The sequence below is a fragment of the Lepidochelys kempii genome, chromosome 4 (genome assembly GCF_965140265.1).
Source record: "Lepidochelys kempii isolate rLepKem1 chromosome 4, rLepKem1.hap2, whole genome shotgun sequence".
NCBI lineage: Eukaryota > Metazoa > Chordata > Testudines > Cheloniidae > Lepidochelys > Lepidochelys kempii.
Window position 1 is genome coordinate 84,087,653 of NC_133259.1, and position 13,697 is coordinate 84,101,349.

Sequence of the window (13,697 nt, forward strand, 5' to 3'; positions counted from 1 at the left end):
ATCCTAGAGTTCTTCAAGGAAAGAGCACCCACTCCCCTCCACCTCCTGCTGCTGTTCTGGGGGTGGCTGCTCTACATCCTGGTAAATGCTTCCTCTATCAAGGCCTCCAGTTCATACTTGTGAAGAGCCCAGTATTTTGAGGTGCCCACTCTATCCCTCATTGTTACCTACCTTTCAGAGGGGTTGCAGGGCTAAGATCTCTACCCACTCAGAAGCAAACACTTCTATCAGGTATGTCAATTTTAGGATGGCTGCTGCACTGCTTCTGCCTTAAATTTATTTTTGGTAAGGAACCCAGCAAAATCCTAGACTTTTTTCACAAAACCTATGTAAAGAAAACTTCACTCCTATGAAGGTTTGCAAAAAGCAAACACAAAAGGTACATATATAGCAAATAGGTATTTTGTTTCTAAATCACTGCAGTGTTGGCAAATAGGTTCCTGACTGTTATCCCAGCTGTGGCAGTGAAAATGCATCATGTGCCTCAACTCAAATCACATGAAACTCTCTGTGTGGGGTAGAGATTGATTTGTAAGCTTCTGTCATGTTTCTTGTTACTGACTAATAAATGCCTATCTTGCCCCTTCTTCCTGCCCACAAACCTACACGCTCCTACTCTATTATACAAATTAGAACAGTTCTTCCTTGGACACTGGAAATAAATTGAAGTTGCATTATGTGGGATCTCTATGGTATGCATCTCATTCATTCAAACATCTTCCACAAATGCACATTTGTGGATTATCTCAAGGTTACTTTTTGTCAGACATCCTGAATTCTAGTACTACGATCCTCTCTTAAATCCAAATTACAAATTGACTGAACAAGAACTAATGTGGCTATTCACTAAAGGTTTGGGGGTTTTCTTTGACTTCCTCTGTTTTATTAAACAGTATGTATCGTCCAAAATACTTGAGGTGGCAGTTTAAAACGCTATGTCCCCAAGGCAATGTATGGATGCTTTTGTTAATATGCAAGTGAAGGCAGCTTCTTTACCTAGAGACAGTAGAGACAAATGAATAATCTGGACCATTCAAATAATGAAACGAGATAGGTGTTAAAAATAATGGAAGAACCAACACAATGGATCATTTGAAACACTTTGCTATGATGCTCTCAAATTAAATAATCCATGTTAGCAATGACTGCTTCATAGCTATCTCTCTCACCACCATGCTATAAACAGAGATCAGAGTTCTGCATGTAGCTGTACCAGTGATGTTATCCACTGGCTCTCTGCCTGCTCCTTTGTATTGTTTTAGTGATAGTAACCATCACTACTTACCCTTCCCTCAAAATACAGAACTATGCCAGGCAAATATATTCAGTGGCTTTCAGCTGACATGGTATTGATAAAAATTCAAATGTTTAACTTGCATTTCCAAAGGAAGGGGCTATTGTAACTTAGGAGGAATAAAGACAGATTTAAAAGAACCCTAATGCTGTTAAATGACAACTTTCTTCCTAAAATAGCATATGAAATCAGGATCAGTTACAAGCAATAGTCAGGAATTTTTGTCCATTTGGGGAAATTATGCAGTGTTGTAGCCATATCAGTCCCAGGATATTAGAGAGACAAGGTGGATGAGGTAGTATCTTTTAGTGGACCAACTTCTGTTGGTGAGAGACAAGATTTCAAGCTTACACGGAGATCATCTTCAGTTGAGTGTGTGGCAATGTCTGTTTGAAGGTGAAAAGCTCAGTTTAAAAATGAATTCTGATCAGCAACCATCCCAGGCAGATGAATGGAGTTGGCAAACTGTTCAAGTCTTTTGAAGATGGGGCTAATTTATGTAAATACTCACTTTACACAACTGTTTGTTACATAACAAAGCTTCAGTGGCTTCACTCATAGTTCACTTGCAGACAGGGATGGCAGGTTTGTATTAATTTTTGGTGGTGCCCAGAACAGGTCCAAGTCCACCCCCCTCACCCCACACACACACCTGCATATTGGTGCACATAACAAAATTAATGGGGTGGGGCTGAGGGGTTTGGAGTGTGAGAGGGGGCTCAGGGCTGGGGCAGACGGTTGGGGTGTTGGGGGACGAGTGTTTTGGGATGTGGGAGGGGGCTCAGGGCTAAGGCAGAGGGTTGGGCTGTGGGGGGGGGGCAGCAATGAGAGATTCATGGTGCAGGAGGCGGCTCAGGGAGAGGCAAAGGGGTGGGGTGTGGGCTCTGGTTGGGGTGGGGCTGGATATGAGGAGTTTGGGGTGCAGGCAGGCTGCCCCAGGACTGGGGCCAGAGTCCCCCCCAGCCCTCTCCCCGCCAGCAGCATGGGCACCACAGGCCCATATAACTCCCTGCCCCTGCTTGCAGAATTCCAAATGGATACAGTGCCTAAAACCAGAGTGCAAGTGTTAATCATTCAGTAACTCAACCTCCCTTGCTCTTGATGAATGAAAGGTAATTGTAAAGATGTAGCAATATGACAGCTACAGAACTTCAAGGCATTCTGATTGGAATACTGAAGTAGTTGGACTAGTTGTACACTTTAGGGATCCTGACTAAGATACTGCAACTTATTTCACATGGTTCAAGCAAAGCTGTGACACTGACAAGCATTTCATATAATGCATGTATAAAAACTTGTAACTCCCATGCTGCTGTTAAACACTCTGCCAAGAGCACAAATTTTTGGGGAAGGAAGGTATTTAAATCAAGTATACTTTCTATACACTATCACTTCCATTTCTCTTCGTATGTGTGTGTGTGCGCAGAAAGGGCACAACAGTCAACACCAACAACTATGTCTCCCCCAAGATTACACCTGTCACTTCTGTGGGAAAATCTGCAGGGCACAAATTGGGCTCCTAAGCCACTTAAAAACTCACCAGTGAACCCCCTTGGCAGACATCATCCTTGCATTGAGGGATAGCCAAAGAATAAGATATAAAATTCTTGCCTCCAACTAATCCAAGGTTATAGTATCCTTTTAGCTAGGTCTCTGTTTAAATAGCTTAGATAAGCCTTTAATTTTCTTTAATAAGCCTTGAGACTGCATGGAAATGAAACCTTATCCAATGGTATTCAGTGGTCAGCCTTCGCTATCCAGACTATACTCTGCTGCCATGACTCAAATGTACTACTTTATTTTCCCTTATAATCATGCTACTTGTATGCAGATGACGGTTTATATGGCAGAGCTTGTTCAGCTGGTCATGCTACCAATAGAAAAATGTGCGTGTGTGTGTGTGTGGGGGGGGGGGGGTGTATGTGCCCTTTTGCTCTGAGTTGTGAACATTTATATACAGATTTGCTGTGGTAGAATTAATAAGTATAGATACTTGAATGGAAAGCAGATGTTCAAAGTACCTTTTAAATGGGGGGAGGGGGAGAAAAGAAATTTAGTTCTTTGTTAAACTGGATTAATGGAAACATTAAGAAACATTCTGTATTTCTAAAAGATTGCTTTCCATTCTCCATGCTGCCTGCAACTATCTCATAATAATCTTATTGTATTTCTGCTCTATTCTTTAGAATGTAGCCTAATATACTATGAGTTTCAAAAATCCTGGATTAACTGGCTAAAGCAGTCATGTAACAGTGAGCATAACTGGCAATGCAGTACTCCATTGTTTGAAAGTACACAAGAATGTATGTTCTAAATTCAATTTACTCCTGTTTCATTTCTTCTTGGAAAACATAATTTACACACCCATTGCTAGGCTTGGTATCGTGGTAATGCATGGGTCGCTGGGAAACTGCATATTAGCTGCTGGAAAATATATCTTAAATGATTCATAGAATGTTACTAATGATTTCTGAGGGGACGAAAGGCTAATAGTGGGTACACTGGAAGGGCAGTGGAGGGTGAGAAAACCTGGATTTGTGCTGGAAATGGCCCAACCTGATGATCACTTTAGATAAGCTATTACCAGCAGGACAGTGGGGTGGGAGGAGATATTGTTTCATATTCTCTGTGTATATATAAAGTCTGCTGCAGTTTCCACGGTATGCATCCGATGAAGTGAGCTGTAGCTCACGAAAGCTTATGCTCAAATAAATTGGTTAGTCTCTAAGGTGCCACAAGTACTCCTTTTCTTTTTGAGTATACAGAAGCTTGTCCAACTAGCATTTTGATGATGATGTGGAGAAATCGCTTTTCTCTGGTCTATTATCTCTGTGTAATTAACATGTTAAATAGGTATTCATCTTTAGGGACCTAGGATTTCAGTTTATACCTTGGAAAAAGTAATTAGCTAAGTTTGAACTGACATACTAGTTTGAGGAATCCAGTAGTGAAATAAGATCCAATTAAGTAAAGTGGTAAATCCAATTAAGATCTTCATTAGGGCACTCCAGTCTCTGTAGTGAGAAACATGTCACTGATAAATTTTCTGTTGTGAACCAGTCATTTTTTAACTGTACATGAAGTGCTTTCCCCCCCTTTTTTTCTGATCTTAAGGCCCCATCTATACTTATAGAGCTGTAGCATGTGTGGTGAGGAGGCTCTATGCCAATGGGAGAGAGCTCTCCCATTGGCATAAAAAACCAACCCCCTGAGCCGCAGAAGTTCTGTCGCAGAAGCTCTCCCACTGACATAGCACTGGGCACATGAGCACTTACATCAGTGTAACTTACGTTGCACAGGGGGTGTGGAATATGCATACCCCTGAGCAGCGTAAGTTTTACCAACATAGGTTACATCTACACTGCCATCTAACTCTAAACTTAACCCTCAGCCTGAGAGGCACTGAATGGTCACTGTAATACTTTCAAGAACTCTTACAGACAGCAGATTGCCTCTTTAGGCAGCCTTAGAGGTGGCACTCTTTTTACAAGTAAATAATATTTTGTGTCATAATCCTGCTGTGTGGAATTTCCACTGCTATCTTTAGTACCTATAATGTAGACAAGCTCTGAAATTATGATTGGATTTAACAAGTCAAATTACTGACTCTTCATTTTTAAATCTTCAGTAACCACTTCTGCAGCCTGTGAGAAATTGGAGAGAGACAGGAATGAATTACAAGCTGCTTATGAAGGGTTTGTGCAGAAGCTAAATCAGCAACATCAAAATGATCTGACAGAGCTGGAGGAAAGACTTAAACAATTTTACACTGGAGAGTGTGAGAAATTACAGAGTATCTGTATTGAAGAAGCTGAAAAATATAAAGCACAACTCCAAGAGCAGGTCTGTGGTATTTGAATTAGAAGAGTTCTCTGGGGCTTTTGAAGCTTTCTTTGAGAGATTAGTAACCCAGCTACATCAAGTTTCATCTTGTACAATTTAACAGGCAGCAAATGTGCTTTACCAATAATTCATTCCTTTCTATGGTAAACAAGTCTCAAAACAAGCATGTTTTTATTCTAATAATGTTACCACTTAGATGATTTACCTTCATCTAAGATTAAACTCAACTTGATCTTGTTAACAAAATGTGTCTCTAAAATGTTTTCCAATGCTTAAATATTAAAGGAGTACTTAAAATACATAGGATAACTAGAAATGTGTTTAAAGTCCGTGTTGGGCTTCTGGAGCCTTAATGGTCATTTAAAGCTTTGAGATACAGCAAAACTGATCTACTTGATACCTTTGCCACCTTGAAAGCATTAAGCCTGTTAAACACCTCACTGCTTTGATCAAATGTCAAGTCTTTCCCACCTACAAAGCACTGCTCATGGTTTACTTCTTGCTATCTTAGACTATATTTATCTCTGCTTTTAACTCAGGTTAGCAGCTCAAATTCACCCCCAGGCTCTATTATAGGTTTAACTTGAGCTGCTAACCTGAGTAAAAAGTTGTGCCCTCCCTGATTTTTTAATCCAAATTAAGAACACACTTTTTTGCACTGTAGAAATACCCTTAGTGCTACATACTCCATTTTATGTGCTGTTGCAACAATTGAGAATAGCCGGGACATTCTAGTTCAGTCACCTGATTTGATTTGATTTGGGAACTGAAGTTGGAGATATTCTAAGTGAGGGGCCTGTTAGCTTCAGAACTTTGTTGCTCTGACAGTTTATTTCACATTCATGGCACCTTCCAAGATTGATTTAGTTAGGCTTTGTTTAAAGAAGGTTCCCTTAGGAGGACACGTTTTTGTTTACTTGGTGAAAGGGGGCAGAAATGTATTAGGTGACTTTCTCCCCCCCTCCCCCCGCCTTAAGAATTACATAGTTGTATAGGAAATTTTTTTTTTAAATCTTACCATCATCTTGCAGGTGGACAACTTAAACATTACGCATGAAAACTTCAAGTTAGAACTCGAAAACAGCCATGCAGAAAAAATAGATAAGCTGAAAAAGGAATATGAATCATCTCTTTCAGGCAAGTGCTTTGTGTTCCTTCATGAAGTGGAACATACACTACCAGATAATTCTCTAACAGTTCTGCATGTTAAGAAATGTCAAATGATTTTTAATTTTTTGAGAGCCAACCTATTCATTCAATATCCGCTGTTCCTGATGATAACCTTTGAAACTGTTAATCAGCTGAAGTTCTCATTTTGGGACTCAATAGTCTTAGTTATTCCTGTATGTAAAATAAATCTCATTGAGTTAAAAATTAGGGTGAGATTTGAAAGCAGTATAAAAGATTGACACATTTTCTAATTCTTTAATGAAAGTGGCGTCTACATTTTCTAGGCTGCTTTCAAAATCTCAAGTTCAGTAACTTGATCATTCTGTAGTTTTTGTTGCTAAGTGCTAAGGAGCCCCATAAAATTGGCTTTCTTTAAAATCCAAATACAGTGAAGACACAGTTATTCCCATTCTGACCTGGAGAGGCCTCTCTTTGGCTGAGCATTAGTTTCCCTAGTAGCTCGGAAACTACGTCTGGAATTCAGTTTTTCTGCGGGGGGTGGAAAGTCTGGTCAGTATTTGGAAATTCTTTAAGATAACCTGCAATACCAAGCAGTTTTGAGCCTTAACTTAGTCCTTAAAAGAGAATAAATGTGTTTCATCTCTTAATAACCCATTTTATAATGGCTCAATTTTATATACATTGGAATCGGTGACAAAACTCCCATTGACTGCAAAGGAAACAGGAACAAGCCAAAAGAATCTACAGTATTTCACAGACGTATAAAATGGTGCAAAGATAATGAGCCTATTCCTTTAGGAGTTCCTCATAGACAAATATTTTAATTACAACTTTTGCTTTTTTTGTTTGTCAGACATGCATATTTAGTTGAGTGCTAACAATGTGTTCAGTGTATGCAATTCCAATAGCTTTTCATTGCATATAGCTAAGTACTTAGTACTTTCAAAGCTGATATTTTAGTGAGCAAACTTATGTATAGTGTACCAGAGATGTGAGGGACCAGTCTATGAATGCCTAGAAGGCAAATCACTTGGACATCTCATCTGTTTTCAAGCCAGAGTAATGATGATTAATATTACTAGCTCTAGTCAATATTCTTGCTATTGACTATGAATGCATATATCACCTTTTAACTATGACTTCTCTAAAATATGGTTGACTTGTTATGCAGTGTTGTAACCATCTGCAAATCTGGTATTTATTTCAGAGCTCAAGAATGCCAATGAATTGGAAAGGAATTCATTTGAAGATTCATTAAAAGAGAAACAGGAATCATTAGAGGTTTGTTAAGGGTGTGATTCACAAGACTTTGCAACAATTTCAAAACCAAGGAGGGAGAGATGTTTTTGGAGAGAGACATACCCAATTTCTGGCCTCACTCTTACACTGTGTTTTTGTTTTAGAAAAAAATTGATGAATTAAAAAGGGAAAATGAATCTTTAAATGAAAAGTTAAAGTTGGAAGAGCAAAAACAAATAGACAAAGAAAAAGCAAATCTGGTAAGTATTGAGCTTAATTTTTTTAATTCTCAAATGCACAGCATGATCAAGTCTATTTTTCCTTGTATACAGTAACTGACTTCGTACCCTTTCAAGGAATGTATGTTGCTGTTTGTTACATGGTTCCATCTCTCCAGATGGATCTTCAGACATACTAAATTTGTTTAGTTTGCAAAAGTTAATGAAAATAGATATGGGATTTCTATTTTTTTTAAGGTGGTTTTTTGTTTTGGTTTTGGTTTTTTTTGGGTATTCCTAGGGTTTGCTTACAGGTAGGGACACTATCAAGTCTTCAGTTAGTAGCAAAGGTACATATGCCAGTAGAAATACTTGAAATTAGATGGGTAAATGGATACTAATCAAAATATAACACATTTAAAAGTACACAATTGTTGAATAACAATTGGTACACAATTAGCAGTAGGTTATTCTGCAATTATAGCAGTAGGTAGTTCCTGCAAAGTTAACTGTCAGAAGTATGAACGGTTTTGTATAAGTAGGACCACCGTGTGCATCTTCCAGCTTAGGGTCCAACCTGCTTGACTATTCCCAAAAATACTGAGTAACTGGTTGTGATGGGTTAGACCCCCCACTTCTGGGATGCCACTTGATGTACTGGGATTTCACCTGCTCCACCAGCCTGTATTCCCTCTCCCTGTTTTGCTGAATTAGGCTCTCTGGCCTCTTGCAGTGCACGTGCGCACACACACACAGGTAGGGCCACACCAGCTGCAGACACAGACTGAAGTCAGCTCTGTGTGGGAGGATTCACCCAGCACTGACATGCACACCCCCTTTGGGGAATAAACACAAAATAATACTGTCTTGCGCTGTATAGAAAGATCTGCACAGCACAAACTCCTAAAAATTCAACCACTCCCTGAAGAGAGACATGCACAACTTCTTGCCCCCCCCATTAGAAATTGCACAAACTAGGTTTAATAATAAACAAAACAAATTTAACTACAAAAGGCAGATTTTAAGCGATTATAAGAGATCGCAAACAGAACAAAGCAGATTACTGAACAAATAAAACAAAACACGTATACTATGCTTAAGATCTTAGAGACAGGTTTCAAGAAGTAATTTCTCACCCTAAATCTAATTTTAGGCAAGTGGCAGAGTTTCTGTAGTTTAGAGTTCGTTATTTCTTCTTACAGACTGGACCTCCGTCTGATGTCTACACTGGCACTTGAACGACAAAACTTTTGGCCCTACCTGTGTGTGTGTGCTGCAAGAGGCTGGAGAGCCTAAACCTTTTGTCTTTCAGAGGTGTTAAACCCACCCCCACCTGCAAAAGAGACAAGTTTTGCCGGAACAAGTGCCAATGTGAACAGAGCATTGTTGGCAGGAGAGCCAACAAGCAGTGGCTACACTGCCTGACTTTTAGTGGCACGGCTGTAGCAACACAACCATGTTGCTAAAAGCTGTATAGTGTAGACAAGCCCTCAGTCTGGACTCACCCTTGTCTTTCTCTCAGGTTAGTTCCTTTGTCCCTTCAGGTACTTTCAGCAGTCTTTCTTCTTGGGTAGGCAATGGAGGAGAGTCTAGATCAACCCCCTCCCCAGCCTTAAAAAGGATTTACCTAAGGCAGGAAACCTTTGTTTGATCCCCATCCCCCTACAGAGGAAAAGTACCAGCAGTGTCCAAGATGATATTTTGTATCTGGTGATCTTATCACCTGACCTGGTAGTGTCACAGCTACATCCCAGGATGCCTCTCAGGAAGGAGAGAGACTAGTATCAACAAAGCCTGTTGCCAACTGTGCCCACATATCTATTCAGGGGATGCCATCATAGGGCCTAATCACATCAGCCACACTGTCATACTGGTATTCCCTGAAGTGGTCATGAGATTGACTGAAAGCAATGACTTGTTCTAACATTCTTGTAACTTCTTCATTGCGTGAGTTGTTTTGGGGGCGTTTTTTTGTTAACCATAGTATTGCAATGTATGTCCTAGAAGCAACAGAGTTAAGTTTTTGGTCTGAAGGACAGCAACCAGAGCATGGTGAAGCGGGTTTTATCAGTTAACTTGAGTGTTAAAGGTTGAAATGTTTCTAAACTAGAGAAAATATTACTGTTGGAGGAACAAGTTAAATTTTAATATCAGGATATGAAAACATCAAGCATACTTAAAGGGATCTTGCACTTATGATTGAATTCTAAATACAAAAATGTATACAAAAAAATCTGTGGTGTTCCTGCTTTAAGAAGTGTGCTCTGAATGAGATTTTTCCTGCATTCTGGTGGGATAGGCATGTTTATCAATATTTTCAACTTGGCCTATAGTCATTTCTTAGAAGACCAAGTCAGATTTCAAGTTTTTCAGGCTACTCTAATGCTGGTAGACATCAGACACTTCAGTCTTTTCTGTGGGGATGGTTCCCCTGGTTGTCATTTTAGCTGTAGCAAACTATCAGTTTGTCTGCTTCTTGCTATTTGTAACCTGCTTCTGAAGGTTTTACACAATTGTATGCTTGCGAATATGCTATGTTGTGGCAGCTACTGATGTATGTGCACCCATTAATTCACTTATGGACACAGGGTAGAGGCTTCTAGTCGATGGGTGGTCTCCTATCTCCAATGTTTCTTTTTGAAAAGTTTTGTCTGTCCTTGTTAAGATTTACTTTGAAAGCTATAAAATAAGGTTAAAGGGCCAGATGCTGCCCTCCCTTTACACACTGTTCAGGAGACCACAGGACTAGAAAAGGATGGTAAGAGAAGACCTGAAATCAGTTTGAGGGAAGCAGAATTCAAGCAGCAGCATCCTGGCAAGACCCATAAATCATGGACACATACAGGTTTTAGAGGCCTGCTGAGCCAGTAAGTGGGAGGAGGATTTTCTATGAATTTTTCTCTTGCAAAGTGCAGAAATACTGCTGGTTTTATCTAGTGGAAACCAGTGTCACTCACAGCAGAATTTATTTCCTTCCTTCCCTCCCTCTTGCTCTGCCTCCTACCAGTGCAGTGGGAGGAACCAATCGTAGCACACTTCTTGAGTTGTGTGACTGGGGAGGGAGAGATGAGGGCAACATGGATGGACTCTGGGGTTGGGACCATATTTTTCCATGAATGTTCAGGCACAGAGTAGGTTGAAGGGGCAGTAGGCTCAGTGTCTTTTATGCAGCTGGAAATGCTTCTCCCAGCCTGATAGCCTGAATAGGAGAGAGTGACAGTAATTTGAGGTGAACCATGGGCTTGAGTCTTCCCTGCTTCAGATTTTTCAGTGGGAAGGATTAATTGGCCAAAACAGTTTTCTTCAGTGGCATATTTGTAACTCTTATTTTAATTTAACTTTATAAATCTGCTTTCGGAGTGGGGAAGAGGAGAAAACTTGCTTGCTGACACACGTGGTTCTGAATGTGAATTTTGAATAACTTAAGTTTTATACCAAGACTTCTGGTTTCCTCGCCCCCCCCCCCCCCCCCAAAAAAAACCCCCAAAAAACAAAAAAACCACCAGTAAAACCTAGACTGACACCTTTTGTGTCATTTGTGTCTCCCTATCTCCCAGCTTCCTCACAACAGTATTTAGGGAAAGGATCACTATGCCTTTTGTCCTTTGTGTACATATTATTTCATTCTTGGCCTTCTCTGAGATCAGAATCCAAATTCTCTTGCTTACTTTTTGTCCAAGGGTCCAAATAGAAAGAATCACAAATTAAGCAGACATTAAACACAGCTGCACCAATCACTCAAATATATGATGGCTAGTTAGGCTCTCACCTTAATTGCAATATGTACTGGTTGTCACCTGAAGGCCTTGCATTTACCAAAGCCCTCCATTTTTAGCCTAAAAGACTGTCGCATCAAGTTTCAGCCTGCCCCTCTGTCTGTGTGGGCTGTATCCCACAAATGTGCATGTTGTCTGGGGGTTGGGGTGAGAGAGAGGAGAGTCCTTTTCTCTCTGATGCGATAATGAAGACACTACTCAATTCAATACACCACTGTTTGCTCCAAATACACACAAACAACTTTCATCCCAGTTGCACAATTAATTTTATCTTTAAAGTAATAGACATGTTTCAACAGTGTTGGCTTCTCTCCTTGTTCTAGTTTTTACCTACATACTGACTTGGATTTAATAGGCCTTTTTCTTCTTATTGCCTGTGACTTCAGTTGTGAAACATAAACACTTTTACCATGGAAAAAGAGGCCTGGTATAGGTTAATTTTACAAAATAACTAGGGCTGTGGATTAATCTCAGTTAACTAAAGAGATTAACTCAAAAAAATTAATCCTGATTAATCACAGTTTTAACCACACTGTTAATAAATACCAATTGAAATGTATTAAATATTTTGGATGTTTGTCTACATTTTCATATATATTGTATTCTGTGTTGTAATTGAAATCAAAGTGTATATTTCAGTTCACCTCATACAAGTACTGTAGTGCAAACTCTGTCGTGAAAGTGCAATTTACAAATGTAGGGTTTTTTGTTACAAAACTGCTCTCAAAAACAAAACAATGTAAAACTTGAGAGCCTACGAGTCCACTCAGTCCTACTTCTTGTTCAGTCAATCGCTAAGAGAAACAAGTTTGTTTACATTTACACAGGATAATGCTGCCCTCTTCTTATTTAAAATGTCACCAGAAAGTGAGAACAGGCATTCGCATGGCACTTTTGTAGCCGGCATTGCAAGGTATTTATGTGCCAGATATGCTAAACGTTCGTATGCCCCGGCCTCCATTCTAGAGGACATGCTTCCATGCTGATGACACTTGTTAAAAAAATAATGCGTTAATTAAATTTGTAACTGAACTCCATGAGGGACAATTGTATTTGAATTGCCCTGCTCCGTTTTATCTGCATTCTGCCATATATTTAATGTTACAGCAGTCTCAGATGATGACCCAGCACATGTTCATTTTAAGAACACTTTCACTGCAGATTTGACAAAACATAAAGAAGGTACCAATGTGAGATTTCTAAAGATAGTTACAGGACTGGACTCAAGGTTTAAGAATCTGAAGTGCCTTCCAAAATCTGAGAGGGATGAGGTTTGGAGCATGCTGTCAGAAGTCTTAAAAGAGCAACACTCCAATATGGAAAATACAGAACCTGAACCACCAAAAAAGAAAATCAACCTTCTGCTGGTGGTATCTGACTCAAATAATGAAAATGAACATGCATCAGTCCTCACTGTTTTGGATTTTTATCAAGCAGAACCCATCATCAGCATGGATGCATGTCCTCTGGAATGGTGGTTGAAGCATGAAGGGACATATGAATCTTTGGCACACCTGGCACATAAATATCTTGCAACGCTGGCTACAACAGTGCCATGAAAATGCCTGTTCTCACTTTCAGGTGACATTCTAAACAAGAAGCGGGCAGCATTACCTCCTGCAAATATAAACAAACTGGTTTGTCTGAGCGATTGGCTGAACAAGAAGTAGGACTGAATGGACTTGCAGCCTCTAAAATTTTACATTGTTTTATTTTTGAATGCAGTTTTTTAGTACATAATTCTACATTTGTAATTTCACCTTTCATGATAAAGAGATTGCACTACAGTACTTGTATTAGGTGAACTGAAAAATACTATTTTTTTTACAGTGCGAATACTTGTAATCAAAAATAAAGTGAGCACTGTACACTTTGTATTCTGTGTTGTAATTGAAATCAATATATTTGAAAATGTAGAAAACATCCAAAAATATTTAAATGGTATTCTATTATTAACAGTGCGATTAATCATGATTAATTTTTTTAATCTTGACAGCCCTAAAAATAACCCTTTACAGATCTACATCACTTACTAACCAGTAAATATTAAGCTTGCTAGCAGGTACAAGTCATACCATGCAGCAAGACAATGTTAGTATAGTTGAATAATATGCAACTGTATGTTATGCAGCTAATAGTAGTATGAAAGCTGCATAGGGGAATTATAAAGTGCTGCTTTCAAACTGGAAAGAGGAT

The 13,697-nt window shown here is 39.4% G+C and overlaps 1 protein-coding gene across 4 annotated transcripts in view; it reads left to right on the forward strand.

The window, feature by feature from the left end:
- The window catches only part of MTUS1 (microtubule associated scaffold protein 1), a 207,929-nt gene that overhangs the window by 187,956 nt on the left and 6,276 nt on the right, over window positions 1-13,697 (forward strand). For all 4 annotated transcript variants that reach the window (XM_073341912.1, XM_073341911.1, XM_073341913.1 and 1 more), the window contains 4 exons: window positions 4,923-5,137; window positions 6,169-6,274; window positions 7,476-7,549; window positions 7,672-7,767. In XM_073341912.1, coding sequence (XP_073198013.1) covers window positions 4,923-5,137; window positions 6,169-6,274; window positions 7,476-7,549; window positions 7,672-7,767 — 491 coding nt within the window. The remainder of the gene's footprint in view (window positions 1-4,922; window positions 5,138-6,168; window positions 6,275-7,475; window positions 7,550-7,671; window positions 7,768-13,697) is intronic.